Source organism: Haplochromis burtoni, unplaced genomic scaffold, assembly GCF_018398535.1.
Source record: "Haplochromis burtoni strain Fernald_Lab_line unplaced genomic scaffold, NCSU_Asbu1 Contig_185, whole genome shotgun sequence".
Lineage (NCBI taxonomy): Eukaryota > Metazoa > Chordata > Actinopteri > Cichliformes > Cichlidae > Haplochromis > Haplochromis burtoni.
Window position 1 is genome coordinate 1,174,159 of NW_024582546.1, and position 10,499 is coordinate 1,184,657.

General features: G+C 41.7%; 1 protein-coding gene across 2 annotated transcripts in view; it reads left to right on the forward strand.

Annotated features, from left to right (window-relative positions):
- Positions 1-3,654: 3,654 nt before the first annotated feature.
- Positions 3,655-10,499, forward strand: part of gad3 (glutamate decarboxylase 3) — a 54,485-nt gene continuing 47,640 nt past the window's right edge. The window contains exons 1-2 of one of the 2 annotated variants that reach the window (XM_005950266.3): positions 3,655-3,852; positions 5,237-5,341. In XM_005950266.3, coding sequence (XP_005950328.1) covers positions 3,831-3,852; positions 5,237-5,341 — 127 coding nt within the window. In that variant the 5' untranslated portion in view covers positions 3,655-3,830. The remainder of the gene's footprint in view (positions 3,853-5,236; positions 5,342-10,499) is intronic. The other variant, XM_042225850.1, reaches the window with a different exon arrangement.

The window sequence follows — 10,499 nt, forward strand, 5'->3', positions numbered from 1 at the left end:
CTGTTCAAAAGTTGAATAAAGAAACAAAGTAATTTTTGCCTCTTTTTTATTTTATTAAAACCACTTTTTAGAACATCACATCAGTAACAGTGTAGAATCAATGTCATTTATAGTTTACAAATGACAAAATGTTTACACCAAATCATGACAGTGTTTACATGATATCACCCACTACTAACATTACTTTATTTACTGTGTCTTTTGGGGGAAAAAATACCGCTATTTATACAGCAAAAGACTTAAGAATATTTAACAGGAGCAAGTTTAATTTTTCCCTGGTGTTACTACCACACTGTTCAACAAACCTTCACCATCTTATCCAGAAGGGTCACCTCTTCACCCTCACATGGAAGAAGTAATCTGATTGGCATGGTGGTTTGTTTGAAGCAGGTCTCTTGTGTAGCGCTGGAAACCAGTCACGATTTCATCCTTGTCATAGGCTGGTTTTCTGCAATAATGCCAAATAATTAGCAACTCTAGAAATAGAAGGTAGTTCTGCAAAATCACTCAGTAGGATGTTTGTTCTAATTTGCTATGAGCTCAGAGCGCATCGAAAATGAAACTAATAGGCTATAAAGAGTGATATGAACTAGAGCAGGGAGATATGGCCAAAAATATTTATCACGATATATATTTGAAAATTTGCGATAACGACATAACTGACGATATAATTGATGCGAGACAAAATACAACTCCACAACATTACTAGCGCAAAAAAACACCATCCATTTATTTTCACTTACGCAAGAAGCTGGTTTTATGGGGGAGGCTAGTGGATGAACAGAGGTTGGTGAGTCTAAGGCTGGCGGAGCTACGGGCAGAGCTAAAGATGGTGACAACGCTGCAGCCTGGGCTAGTAAAGCTGGTGCCTGAGCAGGGGACAGGTCAGCTAGCCTAACTAGGGATAGTCCTAGTGCATGAAAGGCACGATCAGGAGGTGGATGAAGTGGTGGAGTGACAGGTGGAGAGGCTAGCTCTTCCGAGCCTCTAGCGAGGTCAGGCTGGGTTCCGGCTGCCCTCAGCCTGGGCGCTGGGACAGGCACGGGAGGTGGCTGGACACCAGTCACCCCCACCCGAGAAACAGGAACGGGTGTGGAGACAGACTGGGTCACAGCTGCTCTCGTCCTGGGAGCTGGCACAGGTTGGGGTGCTACACGGACAGGCTGAGCCTTAGCTGCCTTCACCTGAGAAGGTGAAACCGGGTAAGGGGAAGGCCGAATCTGGGCCACCGTGCTGGCAGGAAATGGCTGAGCGATGGGTGAGGAAATAATGAGGGAATGGGAGAAACTATCAGGTTTAGCGGGGATAATGCCTTTAGCAGTGGCTTGTGATGGTGGAATAGTCTCTTTGGAGGCAGGATGGTGAGTATTAATTGGGTAGTCCAGAATATAATCATAGTACACAGTCTTTGGCTTAGGTGGATGGTGAACAGTCTCTGGATTATGGCGAGGTGAAAGAAAAAAGTCAGTTTCGCTCACCACCGGATGCTGCTGCTCCCAACAGGAAACGTGGTGGCGGCGTGAACCTCGCCTACTCTTAGATGTAGTAGCAGGCGCGGCGAGCGACGGAGCCTCCATCGAGGCGAGATGGGAGGCAGATTTGCGGCGCCCTGGCGACGTGGAAAGTGCGATGAATGGGGCGGGCGGTGGGTGAGCGAGGAGCGGAGCGGCGAGAGAGGGAGCGGCCGAAGCGTGGCGAGAGACACCCACTCTCTGAGGCGAATACTCCGGTGCAGGTGAGGCAGCAGATGGGAAAACGCCATTTGACCTTAGAACTGAAGAAGCTTCTCGGATGAGAAGCACAGGCCTTGGTGAAATGTACATGGCCTCATCCGGCAGCACGGGCCCTGGTGTAACGTTGGTGGCCTCCGTCAGCAGGACAGACCCTGGTGAGGCTCTGTTTACTATTTGCTGGAAGCCCAGGTCCTGGTGTAATTAAAATGGCCTCAGCAAGCAGGACAGTCCCTGGTGTAATGTAGATAACCTCAACCAGGAGCACAGACAGTGGTTAGCTTTAGATGACCTCATCCAGCAGCACAGGCCCTGGTTAAATGTGGATGGCCTCATCCAGCGTGCAGTAAAGGCTCTGGTGTGGTGTAGATTGCCTCAGCCAGCAGCCCAGGTCCTGGTGTACTGAAGATGGCCTAAGCATGCAGCACAAGCCCCCTTGTAAAGTAGCCCCCATCACTGGCTGGTGATGTTGCTGACATCACCAGCCAGTGTGGAGGAGAGGAGGCTTAACGACATCACCAGCCAGGGCAGAGGAGAGTGGTTTCCTGACATCAGGGTAAAGGAAAATTCGCTTGCTGAACTCATCAGCCAGGCCAGAACCGAAATCACCAGCCAGGGCAGAGGAGAGTAAATTACTGACATCACAAGCTACGACAGAGGAGAGTTAATGGCTTACATCTCTAACCAGGGCAGAGAGGAGGAGGCTTGCTGACATCACCAAATAGGGCAGAAGAGAGTGGCTTGCTGACCAGTCAGGAGGAGGAACTGAAAACATCAGAAAGGGCAGAGGAAAGTAGCTTGCTTACAATACCTGTGAGACTAGCGCTGAAATCACCGGCTAAACATGCCTCTACTGCTCTGATTGTGTAGGGGCTCAGAGAAAACTATAGATGGTAACAGATGACTAATATGTGACATTGTCTACCAGCAACACTTTGCAGTCATCCTATAGACTACCATTTTAGTAGCTTAGAGACATTCCCTCGTACCACCATTCTGCAATTCAATTCAGTTCAGTTTAGTTCAGTTCAATTTTATTTCTATTTCTCCATATCACTACCACAGTTGCCTCAAGAGTCTTTATTTTGTAAGGTAAAGACTACAACAATCTACAGGCTCCTCTTTACTTCACATTCCACCTCTATAGGACTACGAACGTGTGTAAATGTTGGATAGATAGCACTTACTTAGAAAAAAACATTTTTAAAAAGTGCTTGGGCAGATTGTATAAAGTGCTTTGTGAAGAGAAAAGGGTTTACAAGAGCCAGTACATTAATCACCTGAGTGCACAGTGAATCTACCTCCGGTGCTCCTGGCCTTACTTCTCTTCAACCTGGTTTCATCCACATACATTATATTTACCTTCCTTCTCTCCTTCATATCAACCAGCTCTCATAGTCTCCACTTTTAAAATCCCTAGTCTCACCTCCAAAGTCCATGTCTCACTGCTTCTGAACCACCTTTCCCTTCTTTGTTTTATTTTAGCCAGCAGTAGCACAGTTTCCTCCAGGACATTTTTGGCCAGCAGCACTGGAGGGTAGCCATTGTTAACCCATGCCCTGAACTATCTGCTATGGACATGTCATTCTATATAATTCATGTTTAATATAGCAAAGATTTTATGCCAGATACTCTTCCTGATGCAACACCCGTGGCTTGGTTAAATGTGAATCAGAAATTGCATACACCTAATGATAATCAAATGTGCATCACAAATACTAAAAATCTGCTCATTCAAGTTTCAAGCAAATATTTATCCAAGCCTTTTTATGTTATATAATCAAAACCACACGCAGGTGTACTTGTTTGAAACTATTTACTCACACTCATAGTAGCATTGTGTGGGCCACACCTTATTTTGCCTGCAGCCCTTTAAATGCAGTACACTGACTAGCACAGTGTTTGTATGTCTTAGGTTGTATGAACTTAGAACTAAGTAACCGTATTGTTTGTTTATCCAGTTTATATTCTCGCTAAGAAAAAGTGAAGCTGGGAATATGTTTCTGAGGATGTTTCATCTGACTGCTTTTTAATTTATAGTGGGATGCAACCAAGTTACTTTGAAACATATTTCAGCAGTTGACTCTGATTTGTACGGATATGAATTTCCTAAAGCTGTCAGGTAAGAGAAATTGCTTTCCAAATACATGTTTATTAGATATGTTGGACTTTAAGATTTTTGTTTTTGAAATATGCAGTTTCACTTGAAGAGTTTGTCATGTTAGCTCTCTGTTCAGAAAGTATTTTTAGTGAAAATACCATTGCAGCTTCATATCCTCACATACTCCTCTCTCTCTCTCTCATCCTCCTCTCCTCTCTCTTTATATAAAAATATTATATAATATATATATATAATATATATATAAATATATATTAGGGGTGCAACGATACACAAAATTCATCGGTTCGGTTCGATACTTTGGTGTCACGGTTCGATATTTTTTCATACAAAAAAATGTTCATGCTTTTTTAATTTGTCATTTATTAAAATTATAAATATATATTTTAACTCAAAAGTACAGTTTTTAAATTTAATGTTGCTGAAACAACAAAGATAAAATCTGATCGAGAAATCACTCATCTTTGGAAAAGAGAGTTTATTACAGAGAAATGGCTCTTTCCAAAATAAAAGCTATACTATACCGCTTCTTCTGGGCTATATTCTCAGCAGCATATTAAACATATCAGGTCCCCATAAGGAGAATCCTTAAAGTTTGTAGCATGCTGCTTGTTGTTTTTGTCTGCTTCCACTTGTCTTTGCACGAGGATGATGTCGGCGTAAATGTGCAGTCATATTCGTTGTGTTCCCACTAGTGCTGTCAGCGTTAATCTCGTTGAAATGTCGTTAACGCCATAACGCGGCAAATCTCCGTTAATGAGTTACCGCGGATCGCCCCGTGCGTGGGGCTGGACAGCGTCAACACGTTAACAAGCTAACTGCGCTAACGCACTAGTTCCCACCAATTGAGCATTGCGTGGCACATCAAACATACTGCTTTACTTTTGTCCATGATGCGCTTACCTTCAGGGTCATACGTCACATGAAAGACCAAGATAGTTCCAAAGCCAGATTGAATGAAGGTGGGGGAGGTTCAGTTTCGGGTAGCGTTGAGGCAGTAGCCATGTTGCAACGAGCTTAGCTTCTGTCTTGCTAGCTTGCGCTGCGCTCAATGGATCTGCGCTCGACGGTGCAGCCTAGGCGGAGTAGTCAAACGCAGATCCACTGAGCGCTCAACACAGAAATTTTGTATTGTTTGATACATATGTGTACCGAACCGAAAGCACTGTATCGAACGGTTCAATATTGATACGAGTATGTTGCACCCCTAATATAATATATATATAGTATATATATATATATATTATATATTATAATAATGATATATATATAATACACACACACACACACACACACACTCACACACACACACACATACACACACACACAGTTTCAGTCAGTTATAAGGAAAGTCCTCCAGGGATCATCTTCCATATTGTGATTTCAGACAGGGACTTTGGTGAAACAGCTAGCACGGACAAACCAAAGCGGAGCTCAGAATTTAGTGAAAGAAAACTGGCACCAGCTGACTTCAGTGGCATCTACAGCAATGGTGAGAACACAGATTCGTACAGGTCTGGTCTTTATCATCACAGGAAGAGCAAGTGAAGATTCCAGTTAGCAACATTTTAATAAATAAATGATGGGTGGTGCTGTCACTTGGTGTTGGCTCTCTCTGCTGTACAGTCTCATTTACTCTTTCTGGTACATCACACAGTGGTGTAGCCCATTTAATAAAAATGTTTAGATAATGTCCTATTACACAAATCTGGCCAAATTTATTAAATCCCCTGCAAAATAATTGTCCAGGGTTGAGACCAGAAGGCAGAGTTGCAGTCTTACACGCCTCTCTGCAGCTTCTCTCCTCCTGTTATACTCCCAAAACCCCATTCCTATAAAGACTGTGTTTGACCACTTAAAAACAAACCAAATATCATCAAACGTTTATTTCAACATTAAAGAAATAACAAAGAAAGTAGAATATGATTTAATAATTCATCAATATATTGATTTATTCTGCATTACAGAAACCTGGTTACAGCAGAATGATTATATTATTTGACATGAATCAACACCCCAAGTCATACTAACTGTTAGAATCCTCGAAGCGCAGGCAGAGGAAGAAAAGTGTAAACAACTTTATTAATCAATCATAAAGACCCAGACATATGGAGAGAAATTTACCTCAAAAGTGTTATGAATTCATACAATATGAACATAAACAAAGATTTATCAATCTGTACTGTGATTTGTGTGTAATTTTTGAGGACTCGCATATGCATGCTCAAATCCACGCACAAATACACAGATATGTGACAACATGTTTGACACCAACTATAATAAATAGTGATCATTTACACACAAATGATTGAGTTCTGCTTTACTTCAGGAGGCCCAGATACCCCAGGTTTACACTGGGACAGGAACACGGCCTACATTTGTGTATCTGTGTGAAGTTGACAGTGTGATATTTCTCTCAAAACCCCACATGGACATTCGATGTGATCTGTGTGTTTTGTGAAGTTTTTATTTGTCATTCACCTGGTCCTTATACAGAGTTTCTGTCTAATTTCTCAAACTTATATTGTACTGATGTAGTGCATTCAGTGATTTAGTACATCTATGTAGATACTGAAAATGACATCCTCAACATGGCATTTAATCTATTACTACTCAACTGGCTCTCTTAAAATGTTAAAGAACCCACTTACTACTTTAATCATACTCTGGATCTTATTCTCACATATGGCATAGAAAGTGAACATTTCTAAGTATTTACTGAAACCCCGTTTTGTCTGATGATTTCTTTGGTTTTCATTGGAAGGTTGGTGGTTTGATCTTTGGCTGGTGCAGTCATCATGCCAAATATCCTTGGGCAATATACTAACCCAAGTTGCATCCACCAAAGTGTGAATGTGTGTTAATGTTAGATAGAAAACACTTAAAAGCATAGAAAAATGTGTTTGAATGAATAGGTGAGTGAGGCCAGTTATGTAAAGCAAATTGTGTAAAGTAGGTAAAATACTCGATTTAACACAGTGCAGAGCAGCTACCTGAACACTGCTCGGACAGAGGCCAATTATCTTTTTTAACAGTATTAGATCTTCACATCATACAACTCTGGATACTGTGGCTCCTCTGATAAAGAAAGCATCAATTCAGATGCTTTCTTCCCTGGTAAAACTCTCAAATGCACATGCAGTCTGTTAGTAAGATGGCACCAGTGGGGATGGCTGCCATCACTCGATGTTCTCCTCAGTTTTGCATTTTTCTCGTGTAGCGCTATTTTTTTTAGCATGCGATGCACTGGTCACCTATGACACATACTCTTTTAGATGTCCTCAAATATTCACAATCAGGAACCACACCAATTGACTGTACGTGGGTATGGAAAAACCGCCGGAGGAAAGGGTTGAAAAGACCTCGAGTCCTGGTCAAACTGAGGAACAGACAACACCGTTCCCCACTTCCCAGCATTCTTCTAGCTAACACCAAGCTAGACGAACTACGTCCTGTTAAGGACTGTAATGTCTTTAATTTTACAGAGACATGGGTGGATCCCATTGACCATTGTTCCAATGGACCTTTCTGTTCTTTCAATAACCGTTAGGACTGTACAAAGAAACTGGGTAAGTGCAGGGGAATTGATGTGTGCATAAAACAGTGGTGTGTGGATGTACAAGCAGTTTCATAAGGGTTCTCTACTGATCGTGAACACCTCGTCTCACCGTTTTATCTGCCCAGAGAGTTTACAGCGGTGTTCTGCACCACTGCTTGCATTGCCCCTCCACACCATGATACCATGCTGCTGACGTAGTGGCAGATGTCTTCACAGACATCTTTAACCTCTCCCTGCTGGTGTCTGTAGTCCCCTCATTCTTCAAGACTAACATTATCATCCCTGTTCTGAAGAAACCCAGTGTGAGTTCCCTCAATCATGATTGCCCAGTAGCACTCACCTCCATGGTTATAAGCATACAGTCAAAGCTCATATCACATATTCACTGCCTGCTACACTTGACCCTTTTTAGGTTGCCTACAGGCCAGATAGATCCACAGATTATACAACAGTGCTGGCTCTGCACACCATTTCTTACCTGGACCATAAGAACAGTGGACTCATCTCTGTGCTTGTCCCTTAGACCTCAGCGCAGCGTTCGATACTGTCGACCATAATATCCTATTAGAGCGATTAGAACATGCTGTAGGTATTACACGTACTGCGCTGCAGTGGTTTGTATCATATCTATCTAATAGACTCCAATTTGTTAATGTAAATGGAGAGTCCTCTTCACACACTAAGATTAATGGTTGGACCAGTTCTGTTTAATGCTCGTTTTGCACTAGAGGTGTCAAACTAATTTTACATCACAGGCCACATACTGCCCACTTTGATCTTTAGTGGCCTGAACCAGTGAAACTCCTCTTTCTGTCAGTGTAAAGAAGTTACATTTGAACTGTTTGTCTGCATAATAAAAAAAAAGTTGCTGTGACAAAGAAGAAATCTGTCAGCAAGACTTTGAACTTCAATAAATAAATCTGTAAAATTACAGAAAAGTTTCTGGTAGCTCATTGCCCAGACTGCCCTTTTCTTAACTGTAGTCATTAAAAAAAGGAAATTTCTATAATAGTAAGTGAAACCTTTCTGCCATTTCATTGTTTATGGCTTAGTTACTTAGTGTTTTATGAACGGCCATAAGGGAGGTTTTTATCATTAGGAAAAGCTGTAAAACTTGTAAAAATACAGTCAAAAGTCAAAAGTTTCTGTTGGTGCTTATTTGTGGTGAGCAGCAGATCAAACAAGTTAACAATTATAAATGGCTTCAAACACACATTCAGGCCTGTGAGACTCATTTAGACACTCAGACAATGAGCCGTGGCTCAGTCTGAAACCTGAAGCCTTTTGTCCTCCACGGTGGAAAATGGCTGAAGATAAAAATGGGTATCACTTTAGCCAGCTCCTAATTTTATAAATTCTCCACTTAGGTTTGCAGTCTCCAACGTCATTGAAATTCGTTTCTTTACTTTTTCCCAACACGCTTCCATTTAAATCTGACTCCCCCGTCTCTCTGTGTAGCTGTCTTCAAAATGTCTGCCCCCCTTTCTTTTACATAATGGTATGATCCCATCTATATTTGTATTGGCCACATGGTGTGCCCATCAAAATAAAGTCCGGCTCCTGTCTGCATGAATATGGCTCCCAAATACCAATAAAAATCATATTATGCATGTGTTGTGGAAGTTCTTCCATTTAAATAAAGCCTGCAGACGAGCGGTGAGCGGTAGCTAACATTCTTTAATCCAAACACACAAAGAACAGACAACCAAGCTTGATGAAGTCCCTGCATGACCGCGGGACAGACGGTCAGCAGAGTCTCCCTGAGCCCAGCGTGGCTCTCAGTTAAATACCTTCTTCAGGAACAAAAGGCAGCACACAGCTGTTTCACACCTTAAGGTTCACACTCCCTTGCTACCTACCAGAGTCCTCGAAGAGACAAAAGACTCTTCCTGTGGAGTTCTGCTTCCCCCAACATCCTTACTACACCCCCTACCATTTGTCTTACGTATGAGTGTCAGACATGTTAAAATCCAGTGGCACCAAGGCATTACAATAACATGATTAATACATAAGTGAAAGAAATTCCTATACAATCGGTTGGTTACAAGTATAGCGCTTCAACATGCAACAAGAAGAAATGGGAGTGAGACAAAATATTTTCTGAGCATGCAATTTATTGAAAACAACATTTATACTTAAACTACAGCTTTTTGTTTATGATTTGTTGTTCAGTTATTAACTCATGTGCTGTAACAGTCTACGCTACCTTCGACTGCACCGGCTACAGGGCCTGTCTAGCTATAGATATTTCAAGGGCATGAAGCTGGGTCTCCAATTCAGTGATCCTGGCCTCCAGAGCTGCCATCTTGTCTCAGAGTGATGCTAAAAAAATATTTTGTGCATTTATTATGCCTAAGCTGGAAGATTGTAATTCATTATCAGCATGTCCTAGTAACTCCCTGAAAAAAGTCTTCAATTTAACCAAACTGCTTCAGCGAGAGTACTGACAGGGACTAGAAGGAGGAAGCATATATTATTTCCATATTAACTTTACAAGGTATTGAATAATCAAACCCCTTCTTATCTTAAAGGCCTCACAGTACCATATCGCCCTAATAGAGCACTTGCTTTTTAGACAGCTGGTTTACTGGTTGTTCCTAGGATATTTAAAAGTGTAATGGGAGGCAGATCCTCCGGCTTTCAAGCCCCACTTCTGTGGAATCAGTTCCTAATTTGGATTCGTGAGACAGACACCCTCTCTACTTTAAGATTAGGATTAAAAACTTTCCTTTTTCAGGCGCCCTGAGCCAGCACTTAGTTATGCTGGGATAGGCCTAATATACTGGGGGCTTCCCACAACTTGTCCACAAAGATGGACTGTTGTTGTGATTGGGAATTATAGAAATAAAATTGAATTAAACTGAATTTAATTGATGTCTGACTATTTTCTATAGAATATTTAATCAATTTCTTTTTCTAATGACCCACATTCCATTAACCAAGACTTTTCATACCTATAGTGGTGCTAAGGCATCAAATTGTTTGATTGGAAACACTGGCTTTGGTGCATGCTTCATCTTACAAGTAACAAATAGTATTTAGGCACCTGACATTTATGAAAGGATTGTGTGTGTGTGTGTGTGTGTGTGTG